Source organism: Lycorma delicatula, chromosome 10, assembly GCF_047948215.1.
Source record: "Lycorma delicatula isolate Av1 chromosome 10, ASM4794821v1, whole genome shotgun sequence".
Taxonomy (NCBI): domain Eukaryota; kingdom Metazoa; phylum Arthropoda; class Insecta; order Hemiptera; family Fulgoridae; genus Lycorma; species Lycorma delicatula.
This window is the reverse complement of record NC_134464.1, coordinates 114,607,479-114,632,411: the sequence shown is the minus strand read 5'-3', so window position 1 is coordinate 114,632,411 and position 24,933 is coordinate 114,607,479. Positions and strand designations below refer to the sequence as shown.

Genomic DNA, 24,933 nt, shown 5'->3' with positions numbered 1-24,933 from the left:
TTGAAACGCTGACATTCTGCAATCACTTACTTTTATACTGCTGTGAGCTTGATGTGTTCAAAGGTATCGTATGCGTGTTCGAACATGATGCTGTTTAAGTGAATATTATGCAAGCAAGCCAAATTATGAGTATGTATACATGAAGTTGGAACCTGTAAATTACTCAAGTTGTTCACCTCATATTTGCGTGTTCATAACTGTCGATATCAATAGAGCTAAATAATTTTAACTAAATTTCATTGGGTTGACGATGGGTCGCAAAGTATTCAGTTTTTATATTCATTTATACTTTGGTGCGCGGTCGGGGAAGGGAGGGGTTCAAGGAGCTATAAAAGTTGGGAATCACTGAGCTTGATGTATGTATATTTTACTGAAATTAATCATTTTAAAATTTTTATAATTCCTCTGTACTGTTAAATTATAATTTAAATTCTGTTAATATAAACCACAGAATATTTAGATAAGACATATATGAAAATTAAGGTAAGATATGTCTTATCTTAATATTCAGTTGTAGGTGGTTTATATAAGGGAATTTTATATATATATATATATATATATAATTTTTATATTGTAGATGTACTAACTCTTAACTTTAAGAATGAAAAAATATGGTGATAAAAAAGAATATTCTAAAAACTGATAAATATTTCCATTCTTATGAACTATTGTTGTTTTTATATCTGCGATAAGAATGGAATACTTTCTTTCATAAACAGATTTTCTTATAAAACTAACTTTGTTAAAATATTATCTAATAAACTTCTGTAAAGTATTTTACTTCAAAGAACTGAACAACTTTTACGGAAATCATTTGTATTCTAATGGTGTATATACAAACAAAATTAATTTATTTTATCAGTACTATGTTGATTCAGTTATTTCCATCTTTCTCGATTTGTGTAAACAATTAATAAAAATTCCAGAGAATGATTTTTTTGTACCATAAAGTAAATAATGGAAATTAAAATTTACATAACTTAATAAAAATGAATTATATTACACTTTTTGAGCAGGGAAAGATAAAGAAAAAATCCTTTATCTTTGAGTAGTGTGTTCATTCTGTTTTAAGCTTCTTGGAAAAGAAATCTGTTTATATTCATTCAGATTTCATGATATCAAAATTCAAATTTAAAAAATTTCATTGAAAAGGAAGTATGAAAAAATTGCAAATTGTTATGCCTCGTGGGATTTTAAAGATTGTGCCCTGGTTTTTAAATTATTAGTAGTCCTTTAAAGCTACCACGATTAAAATTTTGTAATTTGATATAAATTAATTTCATTGTTCTTAATTATAACTTATTGTGAAACAATGATAACCAACAAAATGTATCGTACTTATTTTTATACATTGAAGACTGAAAACTTTTGATCACATCATTAGTTGTATTATAAGTTGTATTATTGTTATAATATTTTCGTATTTTTATTGATTTAGTTGTTAAAACTTTACTCTTTATTATACAGTAGACTTAAGTTGACATTTTACTATATTTTTTTTTATTTATTTATATAACTTGACATTATACTTTTTTATTAATATTCATAAGTATAACATTAATATACCCATCGTAAAAATATATAAACATTATTTTCAGTGTGATTGAAAGAAAGATATTCTTGTCAAGTAACATATATTATCAATAATAAATTTTTATTATTGATAATATAAGATCAATCAAAGAATTTGTCATTTGACAAATTCTTTGATTGATCTTATTTTTTTCTGTGGGGAAGTTAGTTTTTTTTTTCACGAAGTTCGAACTTCGCCGGTAAGACTGGACGGCACGGCGAAGTCAACGAACTATGTTTACATTTATATGACCTAACCTAAAAGTAAAATAAAAATCGGAAAAAATAAGCGTGAAAACATATTTCAGTTCAGTTAGATTTATAATAAACAATACTTTTAAAAATTATCTCGAATTTTGTTAACTTTTTTTTGCATTTGATGAACCGCGGGACTCGAATTTGTCACTTTCTTTTTTTAAAGGCGACTACGAATCGAGCCACTAGGTAGCGTACAATAACTTTATAATGTACAGATAATGAAATTAAAAAATATATATATACTACTACCACAGCTTGTGTATTTGTTTATTTTTGTAAGGCAATAAATTTTAATAATAAATCCATAAGATAACAATCAGTAATTCATAAAAAAATAAAGAATAATCTAACAAAAGGCAGTGGTATCCAAAAAATTACAATGAAATCTTAATCCGTACGGAAGTCGAACCGCACAGATATTCTTCCGTTCAAAAAAAATTTCTGTAATATAAATAAAACTTTTTAACAAAATGATACTGATATAAAAAAAGGTAGGACACTACATTTCTGTTATCAAAATTTGTTAATTTAGAATTTTGTTTAAAAAAAATACATGTTAACTGTATGTAATAGACAATAGATATACAATAACAGATAAACAATGTTTAAGTGTTCCATATAATAAAAAAGAATAAAGGAAAATTTATTACAAAACTCTTACCGGCCTGATCTTATTTATATGTAATACATTTCACATTTACAGAAATAATACAATTCTTATGATTATTCGTTGTTTAATAAATGAAGTCGGGCCGGTAAGAGTTCTATAACAAATCTTTTTACATTTTGTCTATTATATGGAATGCTTAAACATTGTTTATTGTCTGTTGCATACATTTAACGTGTATTTTTTTTTAAACAAAATTCTAAATTAATAACAAATTTTGATAATACAAATGGTATGACTCTTACCGTACGGTTTACAATTTCATTGTATTTGTTTTTTTGTTTTTTTTTTATCCTGTTGTGAGGGAAAAAATTTGTACTGAATAATTTTATTTTCCGGTGTTTGCAACAAAACTATTCTGAAAAATGATATTTTCTATTTTATTATTGTTAATTATATGTGTACATTCTAATATATACATAAAAAAATCCTTTCATGTTGATTGTAATTATATGCGTGAATGTATCATGCATGCGAGTTGTTTAATAAAACTTGTTTTTATCACTTTATAAAGAATATTGGTTTTTTTATCAGTTATGTTTGGATTGTAATTATTGTATATTCTGTAAAATTAAAATATGTAAGTACTTTTAATTAGTGTTTTTTTCATTATTCTCATGGAAATTGTTTTAAAAAAAACTTTTATTACTTATTATTAACACTTCCATGTGTATTCAAATGTTTTGCTACATTGAAAGAGTTTTTGGGCGATTTTCACGTTTTTATTGAATTTTGTCGATTTTTGTGCGGGTCGGATCCTGTACTTATTTATTCAATTCCACAAATGCTGCAGAAAAAATTCTTTGGCTAATCTTTGGGGAAGTTTGGCTTTTATGTTGTATCCTTATTCGCGGGGGGGGGGGATATTTATACTAATTAATTTTTTTCCTGGTGTTTATAGCAAAAATTATTCTGATAATGTTACCTATTATTAGTTATGTTATTTGTTTACAGCGGTTAGATTATAATTTGAATTTTTTATTTGTGCCATATTTATAGATTTACTTAAGTAGTGTAGGTATGTATGTTCTGCTAAAACTGTGACCTTTGACCCCCGATTAAATTTCACTTAAATTCTCGTGACGTCACAACTAACCCATGACGTTACCTATGTCGTCAGCTACGATGCACATTAATATGTCACTGGCACAACAATAAAAGCGAATGATCGAAAGGGAGCGCTTAATGTCGGGTGGTAAAGACTAGTACTGGTATGAATTGCGGCGACAGTTTTCGAAATGATCAAAATGCTATGTTTTTCGTGGGTCGTCTTGAAAAAGTCGGAGTAACGTTAATACCGTACATATATTTGACGTTACCGCAGATATACATTCATTTTTTATAATACGGATACAATAAACGAATTACATCAGCAGGTTTTGTTTGTGTAGTCGACTATGAAAATGTATACGACGTATGTTGTACTGTCGGTCTTGATGAACGGATACCAAACCAAAGACCGTAGCAGTTCTGTGGTCGATTACCCGGTCAAGTTTGACTATTTAGAGAACGATACTAATAACATCGATGACCTAAAACTTATAGAAGCAGTAATACCGTTTCAAGAAACGCATAACTCGCCGATAGATGGTGAACTGAACAAAGAGACCTGGCAATTAATGAAGACGCCTGGTTGCGGCGAGCAGGATTTTTCAAACAAATATAAGTTTCGTAATATGGAGAGAGTTGAGACTGTCTTGACATATGCTATGGTAAACCAAACTCTTTTAGATACTGTCGAGGAAGCGTTTGAAACGCGGTCCAGTCACTCAGGCCTATCGTTTTACCACGACAGAAATCAAACGATTAAATATGTTTGATATTTAATTGATATCAAACAAACAAAGCAGTCGCAAGAACGAAAGGAGGAAACCATCACTGTATCCGGAGAAATTCGACGGGCAAGGTTTAATACTATCCCATACGCCTTATCCCGATCGAAATAATACCTTAATCGAAATCCATGTGGACTATGAAGAACGGTGGGATTACAGTTTAAACTCCAAACATGATAAAATCAGTCTGTACTCTGTTTTGTTCCACGAAATAAGACTCGCATTTGGTGTCGAACATTCAAACGAAAAAAAATAATAGTATAATAATAATTGTACTAGTAGACCTTGCCATTTGCAAACTTTCCTCATCATTTCCTGTATCGCTGCACTGCAGGAAAGATTTCTTCTTTCTTCTGTAGTAGTTTCCTCGGTTTTAGTTTTATCTTTTTTGTACGTGTCTATAAGAAAAAATAAATCGATACGTTATTTGTTGTTCATCCTATGATTCCGATTTCTCTCAACTCTTCATTGTCGAGATCCTGTATTGCCAGCTTAGTATTCATCGTGAAGGTCGCGCAATCGATCTGACAGTTTGCTAGGATCGTTGCAGTATTTTTAATTCGGTTTGGACTTATAACTCGTCAATCCTTCAACGTCGTCGTAGATTCTTTTTTTCATCGGCTTATCTTAAAACGTTGAAGGTTTGTCTGCTTTGTCTCCGGAACTTTCGATTCGTCGTATAATTTATCTGTATAACGTCTGTCTCGTTCCCTTTTTTCGGACTACGAACTACCGACAATTCGCTATTATCGCTATCTAAATAAGGACTGCGCGAACGTTTATCCCATAAAGAAGCTTCGCTATCCAACGATTGCCTGCATTCTAGCGGTAACGATACAGAATCCCAATGTCTGCGGGTATAGGTACCCGTCCTGGTACATGTCTGTCAGATTCCCTTACCAGAGGGAATATCTGACAGAGGTGTTGAATATCTCGTACCTTCTCAAGGCGACACTATTGGGAATCTCGTAGGGTGTGATCTTTTCAGGATGTGACTGTTTCTTACGAGCGCGAGAACGATCCTGAGGATCAGAAGGGCTGGGATTACAACGTTTAGGTTGCCGACTGAAATTATGATGTTTAGGTTCACCATGTGCGCTGCGGGATTCTCGTGTCTCGTGACAGATATAGACTCGAGCTGTATCGTTTCTGATTGCGGAAAGGGTGTATAGCTAGGTGAAATAGATATATATCCTGTCGATATCGTTTGTGCAGCCGCTTCCGAAGGGGTTGCTAATTCAAGATCTCCAAAATATAAACCGTCATCCTTAGGCATGCTGGTATTGGGCATAGGAGATTGTGGTCTGTACGAATATTGTAGTGTATGCGGAGTGGTCATTAAAGAATAAGCTATATTTATCAGTTCCCTGATTATTGTATTATTTTCTCCGACTTGCTACTCTATCTGACCGTTCGGTTGCAGATGGGCACCGTTGGCCATCAAAACTTTCTTATAAGTTTTCAGAATAGGTTTATTTGGTAGTTCTTTTGGACCCGATAATGCTTGTCTGAAAACCATTAAATCAACAATTCCGAGGATAACCGAAAGTTTTATCGTCGACGTATAACGAATGTCGATCGATTTTTACTTCGTCTCCCTCATTTACTTGCCGTTCTTATACATCTCACCAAACACATGATATATTACTTTTACCAGTCGCGGGTCACTTGGTTCAAGTGGAACAATGTGTTAATGAAGATGGCCTTTCCTTACCTCTTCAATCGTCCTTTCGCTTTTGAGAGTGTCAGAGTCATCGCTTGACATTTGCGCGTGTCATCATCATCATCGGTTGTTGATAGTTGTAAGTCTTTTGATAAATCTGCTAGTGAAGATGATTGTTGCTGCTGCTGGTTATCATTCGTTTTCAACACATCTTTAATGCCCTCGAGCGATTTGGTTACGGGTTTGAATAACTTCCTTTCCAATTCCTCTTCGGCTAAATTATTGGCGTATGCTTAGTGTTTCCATCGTATATCTCCTCTACGTCGGCCAGCTTTAAAATCAAACTGGTCTCTTATTCATTATTCATAACAACGCGTTCTATATTTGACGGACCGTGAAACTTTCGTGAAAAGAGTATTGTTTAAATGAGCTGTTCAAACAGTGAAATAGTCGGCGATATCGGTAATAAACGCATCGAATTCTTTATCTATAACGATAAGGCCATGAGGGTCTTCGTGTATTTCTTATCTCACAGGTCAAAGGCAATCGCTAAATATGTCTTGACGATGTTGAAATCGTCAAGACATACTTTTTGACGTGATCGTCGTAAATGTGACGAACATATTTACCCGACTGTTCGAATATCAAAACGTTACAGCTGTTTCTGATCAATCATCTTGATTGATGGCGTTTCAAAATACGATTGCGTCATATAAAAACAATTAAGAATTTATGTATGTCCATACTGAAGTACATTTTGATTATATATTGATCCTCTTTAATATCATCGTCGAACAATATCACAGAATGCGGTTTTGTCTCGTGCGGTAAGATAACTTGATCGTTATCGGTTATGCAAAATATCCAATCTCTGCCACTTTTTCCATTAATTTTCTCAACAATTGATATTTTGGCTGATGATGCGATTTCGAGTACAGGTACAGATTTTTATAGCGTAAACTGTTAGGATCGAATAAACTGAACACGGCGTTAGTTTTATCGCAACCCGAACTGCCGCATACAATCGATTGCATCATGTTTGGCAATAAATGTCTGTGTCTGTTCTTTATTATACCGGAACCACAGATAAACGTATCGAAATTGGGTACGTTTATCTTTCACTTCTGTTTCGTTAACTTCATTCCTCTATATATTCATAATTTCTGACTTGTCAACCCACGAGTTATCCATATCCAACCATTAACCAATCCATATCCAGCCGGGTATTTTGTGTTTGTCAATTCATGCTCGTAAAACTTGCCCATACATTCACTTAATCTGTTGACAAGTTCATGGTCTGCACAACGTCGATAACGAATATCTGGTTGCTCCAGTTGGGAGGGCAGGTATCACTTGTCAACCCTTTTATTTTCCTTATGCGCAAGTGATCGCCCACTTTGAATTTCAGTAACTTTCTTAATGTGGTATTCATACCAAGAGAGTTGAACTCATACTGAAGAAAATTTCATCACATTGAATTACTTATTATTTGACTCAACTTACATGTCTGGCTTAACATGAGATGACATCATTCAACTGTTATTTATCAAATATAGGTCTACAGAATACATCACAATATAAATCACATGTGAATAAGCAAACATACAGACATACTAACTTGTATTGTTTGTTCCATGAATGATGGAACAAATAAATTTAAGGGGTTGTAACTTAAGAACATTATGTGGTGAGTTATTTCGGAATACATATTCAGATTCAGCGCATAGAATACTATATAGAACAAATTTTATGTTGACCAGTGTAATTGGCACCAACTGGCAGAAGGACAAAACAATCCTTGTTCGCTGGTGGGAGTAATCAGTTATATTTTTTGTGAATACTATAACTATAGACCATTAAGGAGAAATAATAATGATAGTTATCCAGGTTAATAGTTAAAGTTATGATTTAAGTTAAAATTAATGATAATCAATAAGTAGGGTAATTAATTAGACCGTAGTATATTAAATAGAGAGTTTTAAACTAAGTTATTAATTTCAAATAAAATACTTTTGATTATCCATTTTGTTTGATCTACATTAAGATAAAAATTTTGAGCCATTTTAAGATGTTAATAAACTTGGTGCTAATATATCTTATTTGCTTGCGTATGTTGGTTATATTAGAAAATTTCATCATATACTTCTTCAGGCTACTGTTTCTAAAGTTATAGAGATGATTTTGAATCTCCACTTTGAAACTTCTCCCATATCTATAAATCTTATTTATTTGCACTTTTTTTTGTACTAAATTAAGTTTAAGAAGATATTTTAATAGTTGAATGTTTATCTGTGACATTATTTATTCTATTCGACATATTAATTTATTTGTTCTGGGTAATGATTGCATTAGTGGTGTATCATCAGACAAATTATGTTTAATCACTGTTGGTAGAGTTAACTACTTTTATTGTGATACACACCATAAAAATGGTTAACAACAACCTTTGAAAGACTGCGAGAAATCGGTCATAATGGCTTTGCTTTTCTTTGAATAATTTTTCATGAGTTAAAATTGTCCTCATATTATACAAAGTATGTAATTCTTATTTACTTTGTTCTAGGAATTTATTATAAATTAATTACAAACATGTAATGATAAAAATAATTTTTTTAGAGAAAAAACACTTTTTACAATGGTACAAGAGGTGGCTGAAACTCCCAGATGAAAAGAGATAGTCAAATGAAATAAATACGTTGTAATGACAAAGAAGTACATTTTATTTGCTACAGAAACTTAAGTTTATTTCTTCATGTAGTCTTCATTTACAACATTTCTCCCAATGATGAACCAGTTTTCTCATTCCATCAATGCTGGTGGTCTTGCTTTGAGAGCCACAATTTCTTTTCACCCTTATCATCTGTAGTGAAATAAATACCTTTAATATCCCTCTTTATTTGTGGAAACAAGTGAAAATCACATGGTAGCAAATCTGATAAGTATGGAGGTGTGGAATACAAATTTCAACTTTACAAGAACCTTGTGATTGGTATGAGTGGCCTAACATTATGTGACGGAATTGTCAACTCCATAGATCGTCGAACATGACACAAGTCTCCTTAGGTGTTTTAATGTCTCTGTATGTCACACAGAATTTACAATTGTTCCAGAACACTAAATATAAGGTTCATCCTCAATATTCACTTTACTATCTTATGAAGTATGCGGTTTTATTATTACCCACCTACTCAAAGTATTTTAACAGTTTCATTGCCATAAATGGCTTTTAGATGTCAGTGAATACACTAGTGTTTACTTTTTCCACTCTTAAAAATTCATTGTTTTAGACCCATTGACATAGCAGTGGCTACTAACATAAAATGCCAGCATCTGTTGTGCAAGTGGGGTAGCATCTCGACCTTTCATCCGGAGATCCTGGGTTTAAATCCCAGTAAGGCATGGCATTTTTCGTATTCTACGAAAATTACATTTCATATTCCTACGCACAAGCTTCAAGTTTTTGTAGTGACGTTCATCAAGGAAAAATAAAAAAGTGAGAAGCTGATCAACAAGTTTTGGAATGTTAATAGTATGGGAATGATATAGTAAAAATTGGTAGCATCGGTTATTTTGTGTCACATTTTGTTCTCTTGTTACGTTCCAGTGCACATTACATGTTAACCACCTCTTGTATATAACAAAACAAAAAAAGGTCTTTAGTTTTTCTCAGAGAAATTAGTTTGTATTGAAGTAAAAAATTAAGATACAGGACATATAGCAAAACTCTGTGATAAAAATTTCAAAAGAAAAGAAAACAACAAATTTTTTACATATTCAAATTTTTTCAGAGGACAAAATAGTATTGTACAGTATTGCAGAAGTAGATTATTATAGCCAGTTTTAAAGTTTGTTGATTATAACAGAAGTTGGTCGCTATTATTGATTACATGATTCCAGTTAAGATTTTTGATACAAATTATAACAGGAAACCAAACCACTCTAAAATGGCCATTATAACCAGTATACCATTATGACTGATGTGTTGATAATGATTTTAATTTTATATATATATATATATAATAAAGTTTAGCCTAGTATTGTTCTATATAATATTTCAGGCTGATACTTAAAAAATTGGAACCAATGATTTCTAATTAATCCTGTTTCTTAATTTATCTTACGCTTACCTACCTTCAACATATAATTTAAACCAGTTATTGCCAACTCTTGTTATTATTACATACTTGTAATAATGTATTGTAAAAATATAAATGTAGTTATTTTAATTACACTTTTGAGGGATGGTTAGTTATTGTAAAATAAATTTATTATATACAAATTTATTTTTGCGGTCCATATGTATATATAAAATATTAACCGGTTTCAATGAACAGCGTTTTAAAAAAATTTCAAAAATGTTATTGAACAAAAAAAACACTATATAGACTAACGTATGGGTAGGATTTAAACTAGGTTATGTCATACATTTATTAATCTTGTGTAGTAACATTCATCTGAAGGCTTTGAGTGCATATCAGAGCCATATTTGCATATTAGAAAACTTTTTCATGCATCTATGTTTTTTCTTCTTTTAAAAGAGCCGTTTTATGAAAGAGGCGGCTTGTTTGTTATTTTATAATTGCTTCTATGATCACATATTAAGTAAATTAGCATGTTTGGATTTTATCATCTTTTATTGTAAAGTGAAAGTTTACTCTTTCAAAGTAAACACCAACATTCATATGTATTAATCTTCCTTGGTATATAGTTCATTTAGTTGATAAAAATGAAATATTTAGAAATCATGTTTTGAAAAATTATGTAAATAGAAGAGTTTTTTAGATTCATACCACCTGAAAGATAAAATAAACATAAAAATTTTTTTACACTGTGATCATTTATTATATTTCCATTAAAAAAAAAAAAAAAAAAACAGAATTGATAGTGGAAACTTCATCCAATGCCAAAAATAATCTTTTTTGTGTTATCAATAATATCATAAGCATTATTTCCAGGAACACTAGCCATCACCGATGGTTGTTGAGGGGTATTTCCACTGTTAACCATTTTGTTTTATAAATATTTATTTACTTCTATAGGGTGTTCAGCTTAAAAGACTCCCCATCACTCAGTAATTTTTATTAAATGCATATTTTTATTAAAGTGCATATATTGGTATGAGATGGGTAAAATAATGTGGAAGATGTTGTTATGACTGAAGCTGGAGGGGGAGTACTACTATATATTGCCTTCACTTGAGTATTGTCAGTCTTTGTCGAGCACTGGCTTTTGAACAAGGTTGTGTAATCATGTGTGTTTGTTAAAATGCAATTAACTGTTGAAGAACTTGTTATTTATGATGTAAATTTATTTAGAGATGAAATCTTATGTTTGTGTCAGCAAGAGTTAGAGGGAGATTTGAAAAGGAAGCATCAGTGAAAAGTGTTATTCAGAAGTTAGTTAAAAAATTTCCTGAAACAGGTTCAGTGTTAGACCTGAAACATGCCCAACACTGGTCAGCTTTAATGACCTGCCAATCATACAGGACAATTATCCAGCTGTTACAAGATCTCTTCATACATTTTTGCAGAGACTAAAATGAGAAAAGAACATTTCACTAAGTTCACCCCACACTGCAGTGAGGAGAATCCTGAAATGTTATCAGTATTGAATGTAGGTTTTCCATGAGCTAACTAACGCTGATTACACTAAAAGCATTCACTACTTTCAATGATTCAAGAACTTCATTAGAGGCAACATTGGCATATTAGATCAAGTGTTTTCTCAGATGAAGTGTGGTTTCATCTTGGTGGATATGTTAGTAGTCAGAACTAACCATATCTGGGTACTGAAAACTCACACATTTTCTTTGAATCTCCCCTACACCCTAAAAAATGTATGGTATGCGATTTCAAGACAACTAATAATAGGACCCTTATGTTTCGTTTTTTTTCTTTTCTTTTTTCTTTGCTTGGATGCTGCCATCTACCAAGAAATTATTCAGCAGTTCATAGCCTTAGTGCAAGAGTATGAGCTGACTACTGGTAGCAACAGGACAGCATCACTTGCCATACAGCTTGGTGTACTACGACGATGCTATAGGATTTTTTCGGTGATATAATCATTTTTAAAGGATTGTAGTCACCAAGATCTCCTGATCTGACTAGTCCAGATTCTTTATGTGGGGTTATTTAAGAGAAATCGTTTATAGGAGCATTCCACACACCTTGCAGTAATTGAGATAAACATTGCCAATGCCCTCCAGTAAATAAACTGTAGCTAACAAAAATAGCCAGAAACATGGTTAAACTTGTTGACAAATGCATTGCAGTGGATGGTCATCATTTTCAACACATTCAGTAATTATTATGTAAGTGTTGCCAATATACACTAAACTAAGTGATGGGGCCTCTTTTAAGTTGAAAATCCTGTATAATATATATATATACTATAAGAGTAATTATAAATATATAAAGAGAACTATTAGTTGCTCTTTATAAACAGTAAACATTGAAAGAGGTAACTGTTGTTCTCTTTCCAACAGTTATTCCATTTTGGAACTGAAATCTCAAGAAAATATACATATTGTGCCAAAAAGAATTTTATCCCAAAATTGTGGAAACTCATTGACCATAATCGTTTCACAAATATACAAAATGAATAAAATGCTAAAAACTTTAGTTAAAATAGGAAAACATTTCACTTGATCAATAAAGACCAATTTTTCCTGAGAATAACCCTTGAACATATTTCACAAAGAAAATCGTAATCCTCAAGGTACAGTTAGTTGTACATGGTGTATAGTTGTACAGTAATTCATGTTGGTCCTATTATATTTATGATTTAGTGTCTTTCCAAAGATTTGCTCAGGATATTTCTGCCAATTCTTAGTGTGATCACTTAAAGCTGAGTAGAATTTCTACCATAAATGAAAAGTGTGAGCCCTTTTTCTGTAAGTACATAGCTTTTTCGACGTTTTTATGTCCTGGCATCCAATACAATATCACCTTGTGAAACAAAAGAGAAAGCAAGCCCTGGTTGCACTCCCGTACCAATTTAGAATTAATAGCTTGAATTGATTGTTCATGTTGCCTATACATCATTGTAAATGAAAATTTATTTTATTATGCTGTTTTATACATCATAAATCTTGGCCTAAAAGATTGTGATTTTTTTATAGAAGCTTAATCATGTTGATGCCCTCGGATTGAACCATATATTTTGGCTCCTGTCTCTTTAATATCCTGGTACTGTCATAATGAAAGACAAGAATGTTTATAAAATATAGTGTAAAAATGTTTAATCTTGTGTACTGTTTGAAAGTTTGCTTTATTGTCTTCTTCAAAATTTTATTTATGTTTTTCATAGTCTTGAAGTTCATAAGACTAAGAGGGGGCTCTTAATCCAATGATCTTAGGCTGGATAACTCAAATTTGGAGTGAGGTTGAGTATTGAAGGTTCTGTTAGGTAAAAATTTGGTATTAACTCCTCTGTTACGCCAGGGACTTTATAAACTGTTGTGAAGGCACAGGTTTTTATATAATTTGCTCTGGTATAGTAGAAGAGAACCTAGCAGGTGACTTTGAAGGAGTCTGATTTCTCAAAAGACTGGCATGTATATAGCATCAGTGGATTTTTTTAGGAGTATATGCCCACAGTTGTGATAATTTACCAGATTAATTTTACTTGTACGTTGTGAATTACTAAAGGAAATTTATATCTTGATTCAGTGTTTATTACCATACATTTCCTTACTTAAAAATTTCCACTAGCCAAACTTATCTTGCATGGTGTAAATCAGGCACACTTAAATTTTATATTTGATAGGATTTTATATATTTTTACATGTTTTAAATAATAAGAAAAGCAGTAATAATATATTTCATTCATGTAACTTTGTTTAGACTTAATTTTTACATGTAAAAAATAAAAATGTATGTTAATTGCAGAGAACATTTTATTGTAGAAGAATGGTTTGTTCTATTGATGTAATCAGTCTTTTTCAAAAAAAATAAATTACAATTATTAAAGTAAATTTCTGAATTATTGTTTGGTTATAATTTTCAGTAAAGTAGCTAAAAAGAAAATAAACCCTGGGACTGCTTCAACCAACAGCACTACTGCAGAAAATGTAGGATTAATGCTCATATATTTTTTTCCTTCATATTCTCCTGTTATCCTTTCTTTTAACAGTTTATATATATATATTTACACTTCCAATATTAATCCCTTAAGTAGTTTATTTTAATAACTAAAAAATTTGTAGTATAAATTTATTTTTTTTATTTTTTATTTTTTTTTTAGATAAAAGAAGCAGTAGGGATAGTGAAGATGAGTTAGAAATGGGTATGCTTCCTCCATTATGGCCAACACCTCCTGAGAAAGGAACTGCAAGAGAAATATCACCTGCAACCAAGTAAGTCAAAAATATTTTGTTTTGTTTTATTTATTGGTTATATACGATATATATTTACTGGTAAACCATTTTTTTTTTCTTCAGTACAGTCTTAATTTCAGTTTTTATGATACCTCAATGATTCATCTAGTTTTTATAAATTGTTTTTAGTAGTAGTATCTAGTGAAACCGAAGACAACCAGTTATTTATTATCGTATGGTTTGAGTATATAACCAGATTTCATTTATCTATTTATTGGTTTTTTTTTTTTGTATTCTTCTTTCTGTTAATTTTATTTTGACCTGTTTTTATAATTTTTTGGAAACTTTCTCCAGTAGAATTAGTTATCTGGTTTAATATGTTTTATTATTATTTTTAATGCCATTGCCTATTTGTACTTTAACCAAACCGTGTAATAAATGATAAATTTATAGCAACGAATGAATTTCAATGGATGTGCATATTAAAATAATATATTTACCTTATGTTGACTTTTTTAAACTTGTTTATTTCTATTTTATTTTATTAAGGATATTTCATACCCGATTAAAAACCCTACCAGATTTATATTTTTTGTTTTTTTTTTTTTACTGTTAATAGTAAAAAAAATTTCTCATAACATTAGAAAAAAATATTATGACAAGTGTCCAGTAATTATAATAATAACAATAATAATATTAATTTATGTTTTGAAATTTATTTGATGTATAGAAGGGATTTTGATAATTGGATCTCTATTAATTGTAATTTGAGTTACCTAAAATGGCTAATTATAATAGCTACAGTTTTTGAAAAGATATTATACATAAAAGCAGACAAATCCATTTGAATAAATGGCCTGTCATTTGATCTGTTGCTATGTCATGACTGAATTTGAGTTCACTAAGAGAACTAAGACTAAATTTTCATTGTTGCCAACAACGTTTTTGGTGGTATGTTGATTTACAATTTGCCTTTAATCTATGAGACATTTACAAGAAATTGGCTCAGTAAAAGTAGAACTAGGCATGGAGTTCATGCTTCCACAAACTCAGTTAGCTAGTTCAGAGGACAATGATATAGGACATTCGAGATGTCTGGATGAGGTCTACAGCAAAGGCAAAAGCTGAGTTTGAAAATCACAGATGTAAATGTCTACCAAGGCATTTATTTACATCAGTGGCATCCCAGTGAGGCCTGGCTTATTACTGTAAGATGTAAAAAGTTAGAGGATGAAAGACGACTCCCGTTAAAGCCCATCAGGGCTAGGAACGAGGGGGGTGTGCCAACCAGAAGCGTCACGAAGCAGGTGTCTTCACCTACAGGGTTGGGATATTGTTATTTCATGTCTTGGATGCAACTTATGACACTTCTTTAATTTCTAAATGATAAGAGGTAAAATCATAGTGTTCTCTCCCTCCCCCCCCAAAAAAACAAGCTTTTTGTATAAATACTATACTTTGCAGTTTGTAATCTGTTAACAGTGATTATTTTTCCCCCAAAAACTTTGTTAATGCAAAAATAGTCATTACTGTTCATAGAGAGTTTACTGATAGTTTCTGATATATTATTGATGAATTTCTAGTGTAATTAATAGTACTTTTTTTTAAACCAATGTGAAAATGTTAGAATTTGGTTATTTTGTTTATTTACAATGTTATTCTGTTGCATTACTTTTTATTGATGTTGATCAATAGAAGCTGTAAATGGTAAAGAAATAATCTGAAACAATAAAAAAATTATCTGTAATACGAGGCTCGGCTGATAAATTTTGCACACTAGTGTGCTACACAGAGACAAAAGGTACTATAGAGTTGGGCGTGGCAGCACATGATAGCTAAAATCCTCCTCTACAAACCTGCGATAATGCATTGAAATTTGTTTACCGGTTTATTTTCAGTAGCAGTTAAAGTGGAGTCGAGTACGGCCAATATATCAACACGGTTAAAACAGCGCGCAGTGATCAAAATTTTACACCAGAATATATGAATATTTTTCATCGTTTAAAAGCGGTTCACATAGTGAAACTGTTGACAGGAGTACTGTGAATAAGGTGGGCATTGAAATTTTGTGAATGTGAAGCTGGTAAAGTGAAAATTAAGGATGCACCTCCCAGCAGATGACCAGTTTTTGTGACTGACAAGAAACATCAAAAGGAGGTGGATGATTTGCTTCAGAGTGACTGGCAAATCACCCAGCAATGCATCGCTATTCAATTTGATATATCTAAAGAATGAGTAGGTCGTATTATCAAGTAATTAGATTACTGTAAAATCTGTGCACGATGGGTACCACGCACTCTCTAATGGCTCCATGCAACTTCCACTTCTTCCTTTACCCCAAGAGGGACCTCAAAAGTAATCATTACAGTAATGACGATGAGGTGAAGGAATCTGTGGTCGCTTCAATCTGAGAAAGACCGACAGAATTTTTCAGTGACTGAATGCAAAAACTTGTCACATGTTGGGAAAAGTGTATCAGTGTAAATGGGGATTATATTGAAAAATAATTACTACATTTTGTAGCTAAGGTATTGTACTTTTATTCATTTTTTATTTTATTCCAATATCTCTTTTCGTTCCCATGCTATGCGCATACATGTGCAAAATTTTTCAGCTGAATTTCATATAACATTGTCAGTTATTATTATTAACCTACAATAACTATACACCATGTGAGGAACACATTATATTCAGGTCTTTTGTCGGTTTGATAGGTATGTACGAGTACAGTAACTTCACTATATGTTAGCATTAATGTTTCCTTGACCAGCCAGTTAGAGATTGTTACGCTTCAGATTGTTTTTGCAGCTCATTATTTATATATGACAATTTTTTGAGCTTTAAAAAAATAAACATTTTTTCACAGTTTTTTGTGTCCCTCAGCTTTATTTCAGTTAATGGTTTATACACTAAATAATTATTATTAAACAAGGAAAACGTTATATAATGAGGAATTTTGCTACTTTGTATGATTTGTATCAAATTTGTTTCTTTATTTTTATAAAATATGTGTGGCGATAGTAGAATTTAAGTGTATGGATTTTTGAAAATAAACCGTTGTTTAATTTGGTTAATCGTAATTTAGAGTTACCTACGACCAGAGTCATGAAATAAAATTTTGTAAATTCTTATTTATTAATGAAAGAGGAGAAATTAATTTTCAACCTGTTTGCATTTATTTACTTAATATTATATATATATATTATTTAAATACAGATGTATGCCATTATTTCAAGAATCACCTAAATAACTTAAACATACTGAAAAATAATAAAAATATTTACTACAGTTTTACACATATTTTAAAATTAGTAAAGAAAGGAAAAATATAAAATTTACATAAAACAAGTGATTCTTATCCATTGAAAACCATTTGCATATCTACAATTTAATTGGTTTTAATATTTAAACAAACAATTTATACAGAAATCTATTTTTAATAATTATTTACACATTTAATAAATGCAGTGCATTTATTTAGGGATTTTCTTATTCATTTGGCTTTTCATTTACTAATCTTAAATTAATTGAAAAACTATTTATGAATTTTCTTTAAATATCTTCCTATTTATGAATTTCATTTAATGCTATAGAAATTAAGATAGTATTTTTTGTGTTCTTTTTTCTTTCAAAAAGGAAAAACTCCATTCTTGGATGACAACTGGGAAGCATTACAACTTTTATCTACCATAAAAGAAGTGAAATTTCATCATTAGCCATTGTTGTCTTGGTTGATTTTTTTTATAATGTCAATAGTAATCCCTTTTATCTGAGTTGCAGTTAATCTGATATTCTATTCCAACATATGATGTGAGTTTTCAGTGACTTTAATTTTTAACAATAAAAGTTTATAAGGAGTTAGTCATAACAAAATTACTATTTTTTTTGTATCTAGTGCTTCTACTTTTATGCTGTTATACTTTCACATCTTTTCTACTGTTGTGTTAAACTATAGGAACAGAACCACACATTGTCAGTATAAGTAGCAATAAAATTAATTAATAGTAAAATACAAAAAAAAAGAAAAATCGTATGGATTAAAATTAGCATATTTTGAAAGTAGCAGTGTCAGTATAAAAGATTTTTGAAGTTGTATTGGCTTACAGTGAATAATTTTTTTAGAAGCTGAGGAATGTTGATTTTTAAAGTGGTTGTATGATATCATAAATAGGAGAAGTTATTTAGCAAACCTTGAGAACACAAATTTATTGAAACTTGTTTGCATTTTAATTCCTGAAACAGTTCTTTAGTTTTATTTTAAAATATTTCAACAGTGTGTAATGTAATATTTTGCTTGTTAACAATAGAAATTTGTTGAACAACATATTTATTTATATTGTTGTTAACAATATAAAGTTGAAAAACTTTTCAATTTTTATCTATCATTAATTAAATTCTTAAATTAAAATAAAATTTGTATTCTATTAAAAACTTTAAGATTATTTTATATTTATTTGCACAGTTGTAATTGCCCTATTTTATTTAACATATTTGGTTATTGAATATCCTCACAGGGTTGTTTAGGTCAGATTTCTGGTATTCTGTTGAATATAAAGAAAATGATGAACATTTTTATTGATAAATATCATATTTAAAAATACAAGCGGCTTGTGTAAGGTTTTTTTAGTCAATTATCCTGTTATTAATTACTAAAAGAAATCTTAAGATATTGGCACTTTATTAGTAACCTTCACAGCATTCCTTGAAACCTCACGTACTTACACATTCATGCCAGCTTTAAAGATTATTTGAATAGTACTTTTTTGAGACAACCGAAATTAACCTTATTTGAATTATTAATCTTAACCCGTGGTTGAAACCTCCTTCCTTTAAGTTATTTTAAATTTTGTTATAGCCAGTTATAAGCCAAATCTAGGCTTTAAGGAAGGCTTACATATTTTCAAAAATGTATAGTTTATATTTGAAGAATAGATGAGAATATAATGAGCAGGTATTCACTGCTTTACTTTAGTTATGGCTGCTTAACTGGTGAAGGCGTTTGATGCAATACCTTAGTCATCATTATCTGATCTTGAACACTATATATGTGGTGGGAAACACAATTGTCAAAAAAAAAACATTCAATACAGCTTGTGTTTCTAACATTTACTATCCTCATTTTCTTTGTATATGAAAAACCATATTATTTCCATTGAAAAGAGTGGGCTTTTATTTTAGTCGTTGACTACTCATTTCATTTCTGATCTATTTTTCAAAGTAGTGGGACCTGTCAATGAACAACTGTGCATTAAGCATTTAGTTTAGTTATGTGTTATGTAATTTAAAGATTATTTTTTAATTGAAATTAGTGAACTCAGCTTTTTATGTTTACAGAATAGTATTTAAAATAATAGTTATAAAATAGCACAAAAACATTAAGGACAATTTCTGGATAAGTAAAGTTGAACTGAGAGCTGATTATAAATTTAAGAAGTATAGTTTTATTTATTTGGAATAAGAAATGTGGTTTCGTTTATCCTGATCAAATAGAATTTAATTCTTAATTACTTTTGTAGTTAAGACCCAGCTACATTTTGTAGTTTACTTTCTGTAATCTTAACTAATGAATGGCATTTGTCATGAGATTGAATGAACCGCATTTAGAAAGATTAAGCTAAATTGGGTGATAATCTGTAAATGTTTTAGTATAGTTTTGTATACACAAATCATATTGAATATCATTTGAACTGTAGTTCATATAAATTAAAAATATACAATACAGTATACAGAGTTGTAATATTGTTTGCATATTGATGGGTTGGGTTGATTTAGTTAGAATAAAGTTGCATATATACAGACTTACGTGTTGATATTTCATTTAAATTGACCCTTAAAAAAAAAAAAGAAAAAATCTATAAAAAATGTATCTTGTTTAAAAAGTTTTTTAACATACAGTTGTATGTTAAATAAGTGATATGGTAGAAAAGGGTTTAGCGTTACCCACTCTACTAAAATGGTTGATTTAGACTTAAGATTTCTACATTGAAGATTTTTTACAAATGTAAAAATCTACATTAACTTTATTTATTTAAATAGTACTTTATATCATTTAAATTGTAAGTAAACATTTTTTGAAGATACATTGAGTTGGTGGTATCTCACAATAAGATTTTGAGAATTCAATAAATAAAATATATTACAGTGGTTTTTTGCTTGTCGATATCTTTAGTTGATCTGGAATATAACCTGATTTTCATAGCAGTTTTGTTTATTTATAGTTAAAACATGTCATTGATATTGACTTTGTCATAAATTTCATGAAAATAATGTAGCTAGTACATTATATGATACAGTTGTGTTTTCTTTACAACATGTGGCTGTGGCAAAATTTTTTGAAGTATAAAACACATTTTCCTGGACATTAATTTGGATTGCAGTCAACCTTCCATAATGTTATGTGATTTGATTTGTTAAAATAAAACTGGTTTTATTCTATTTAATGGCAGCAGATTTAACATTGTACTAAGTGTATATGTGAGAATGTTGTGAATTATGCTTTTTCAACAGTTTTTTAGCATCACAGTGAACAATTGTTGATGGAGAGATAATTTTTCTCTACGCAGAACATTGTTATTTATTCAGATCTAATGAAACATTAATTAATTGGGTTTTTTAATAATGATTTATTCTAATTAACTTCGTTGATAACATTATACAGGTATATTTTCAAGGTGATGTAATTATTGAAAACTTTAAATTTTTTTATTTTACGGCAATGCCATATTGGTTTTTTTAAATTCATACATTGTATCATGAAATTGCACAAATTTCCCCAAAATTACTTTAATATCTTTCAGTGATATATATAATTATTAGAGTAATCCTTACTCTTTTCATTTATTATCCCCTCTCTCTTTCTGTTTAGCCTCTGGTCTAGTTAAACTCATATTATTGCAGGTTGAAGTGTTTTAGGAGATGTATTACTTGAATGACAGAACTTTAATTTATGAAAGAGTACTGAGCAACACAAAACAAATTTTTCTACAGAAATTTTTTTAAATATTTTTTCTCTTCAGTTCATATTTTTTTATGATGTGATAAGGCTTATATTGCCAGAGATATCTAAACATTTTTTACTGATATTTTCAGTTCATAAAATATTTGCAAATTACAAATTGAAAACTACTAATTGATTTTCATTAAATATAAATCTAAACATAGGTTTTATCTATGGCCATATATTTCAGTTTCCTTTATGAAAATGCATAAAGTAAATGGCAGGGGTATTTTTGCAGATTAAATGTCACTTGTTTGGCTAGATGATGCCTACATATCAGTAGACTTTGTGTGTGGGAAGGCATCTCACTTGTCATGTTCTTTAGTAAATCCATTATTGGATGTGTATTATTTTTGAGAATGCTTATTTCGTTTTTAGGAGTGATAAGTGACTTTGTCTATATCATCTACAACTGTTATGGTTAACTAACCATATTAATATTATATATGGTAATATGGTTATTTTCATTTATTTTTGTGACACAGCCAGACAAAATGTACAGTACTAGTTAACAACACAAAAATTTTATATTGTAGGAGCCAACAAAAGCAAAGCTTTTTCATAATTCATTCATAGTGTTCTGCCATTGAAGCAGGTCCTGACACGGGCGCTGCTCTCCACCTTATTCTTTCTTTTCCCTGTTTAGATAATTCTTCAGAGGATGAATGAGGATGATATGTATGAGTATAAATGAAGTGTAGTCCTGTACATTCTCAGTTTGACCATTCCTGAGATGTGTGGTTAATTGAAACCCAACCACCAAAGAACACCGGTATCCACGATCTAGTATTCAAATCCGTGTAAAAATAACTGGTTTTACTAGGACTTGAACGCTGTTACTCTCGACTTCCAAATCAGCTGATTTTGGGAAGACGCGTTAACCACTAGACCAACCCGGTGGGTTTCTCCACCTTATTCTATCCTTTGCTAACCTCTTTGTCTCAGCATATTTTCCCTTTTCCATAATCCCATCAATCATTTGAAATCTCTTCCTTTCCTTCCAGTCACAAAGCCTTCTATTGCATCCACTAATAAACGCCTATATCTCATACAATGTCCTAGCCAGTTCCTTTTCCTATATTCAGTCATATTTAGCATTTTCATGTTCTCTTCAGTACTCCTTAATACCTCATAAGTTACATGTTCTTACCATATGACATCTATCATTCTGCACCACACCAACATCTCAGATGCCTCAATTCGTTTCTGTTTACCGTTCTCATTGTCTACATTTTAGCTTCATAGAGTATTCTAATAAAACATTCATTAATCTCTTCCTTAATGCTAAGGTAAACTTTCCATAGAGTACTCTCTCTTATTAAATGCTTGCTTACTTCTTGATAGTCTTGTTTCAATTTCTACTGTGTAAGTCTAGTCATCAGTTAAACTCCCTAAGTACTGAAATTTCTTCACCTGGTCTAAAACTTAATTTCCTATGTTAATCTCAATCCTCCTCTTTTCCACCAATACCATACATTTTGTTTTCTTTTTGTTTATTCTCATACTCTGACTTTTACAAGCTTCATTAAAATCATCAAGCATTTCATTTAATTTACTTGGACTCTCACCAGTGCCCAGTACTGCCATGTCATCAGCAAACCCCCGTGATTTTTATTCCTCATTTCTCATTCGAACAGTATTGAATTATCTCTTCCAGATAAATATTAAACAGTGTTGTGATGTGCAACATCCTTGCCTCACTTCCCTTCCATTCCCTATTCTTCCTGCCATTTTTCTGCTACCCACACTTTTATTCTGTAGCTACAGTACAGCTCTTTTATTAGGCACCTCTCTTTTCAGTCAATTTCCTTTTTTTTCAAAATAACAGTAATTTATCCCATCTAACTCTTACATCTTTTCTAGATCAACAAATAAAACACACTTTCTTCCTCCTTTTCATGTATCTCTCGCCTATTACTATTAAGAGCCTTATAGTGTCCTTGTTCCAACACCTCTTTTAAACTCATACTGTTCTTCCTCAATACTGCCATCCAATTTATTGTATATCCTCTTATTTAGAACCCTTAATTGCACCTTAACTCCATGTGATATTAGGCTAATCGTTGTATGTTCTTTGCACTTCTTTGTATTTATTTTGTTTTTTATTTGTACCATTATTGTATCCCAGAAATCCTCCAGCCACTTTCCTTCAAGTATTCCATTGCATAGATCTAGTAATAACAATTTTCCTAGTGCTTTGAACAGTTCAATTAGTATTTCATCACATCCCTAGGCTTTTCCTTTTCTCATCATTTATTTCACTTTTTAATATGCTCTATCCTTTTTGATCTTCATGAACTTTGTATGCTTTTTCTACTCCCGTATCTATTTCTCTTGGCTTTTCTCCTAACCCTTATAAATTCACAGTGTATTCTCCGTCTATCCTTTTTATTTCTTTCTTATCATATGTTTCCTCATCCTTTGCCTCTATCTGACACATTTCTTCCCTTGTTTCTGTTACAAAACTATTTCTGAAACTTCTCTATACATTATCTCGTACCTCCCTTCTTTTACCAAATTTTTTGTCACTGTACATTTTCCTTTTGTCACTTTTCCTTAGCTTTCTCAGTTTCTCTTCTTAGTTCATTATTCAGTCTTCTATATTTCCTTCTACCTTCTTCTGTTTGTACACTTTTCCACTTTTTCCTTTCATCCATATTGTCTAACATTTTACTTGTAACCTACTGTTCTTGTTTTCTGTTCCTGTTTTTAAACCCTAAAATCGCTTGCTGTTTCTTTTATACACTTCTTAATTTTCATCCACTTATCTACATTTCTTGGTTTATCTTCCATTCTCATTTATTCCAGCATCACTTTTTCTACTTCCCCTGTTATTTCCTGTTCCCTTTGCTTCTCCAAATCATGGTAATCTCTTCTCCTGCCACTCCCAATTTTCTTGAGCCTAATGTTCACTTCTGCCACAACTAGATTGTAATCTGAATTTATATCTGCACGTGGATAAGCATTAGCATTCTTTAAACAATTTCTAAATCTTCATTCTATCATAATATAATCAATTTGATATTTTTAGTTGTTCATTCATAATACCCTCGTATATATTCTTTTATGATTTTCAAAAAGGGTGTTTCCAACACTACTTACTTCTCCATGCAGAATCTAACCAGTCATTTAACCTCTAATTTCTAATTCCTAGACCATATTTTCCCACTGCATTGTTTTCCCTTCCCTCTCTAACCATAGCATTCCAATCACCCAGCATCACACTACATATGCCCTCTTCTTTTCTTTCCCAATTAACTCTTCTTCCTCATACGTATGCTGAGTGGTTTGCATGTACATTTGAATTATTGCAATATCTTCTCCCTTTCATCAACATATTCAACCTTCAGTACTTCCTTCCTACCAGTTTCTTGTTTATAAGTATACCTACTCCATTACTATCTCACCTTTCTGCTCCTGAAAAGTAAAGTTGGAAATCCCCGCTTGATTTCTCTACATTTCCTTTCTATCACATGTCACTCATACAAAGTCTGTCTTAAGTTATTTTTGACCATCTCATTCTTTGCATTCTCAAGTTTCCCACTTTGTATTAGTGTTAAGATATTCCACGTTCCAATTCTTAATGGTTTTTTTATCTTTCTTCTTGAGTTTTTATCTTCCCTT

At 30.8% G+C, this 24,933-nt stretch overlaps 1 protein-coding gene across 7 annotated transcripts in view; it reads left to right on the top strand.

Annotated features, from left to right (window-relative positions):
• Window positions 1-24,933, top strand: part of LOC142331438 (uncharacterized) — a 306,269-nt gene that overhangs the window by 213,994 nt on the left and 67,342 nt on the right. For all 7 annotated transcript variants that reach the window (XM_075377347.1, XM_075377346.1, XM_075377348.1 and 4 more), the window contains one exon: window positions 14,240-14,351. In XM_075377347.1, coding sequence (XP_075233462.1) covers window positions 14,240-14,351 — 112 coding nt within the window. The remainder of the gene's footprint in view (window positions 1-14,239; window positions 14,352-24,933) is intronic.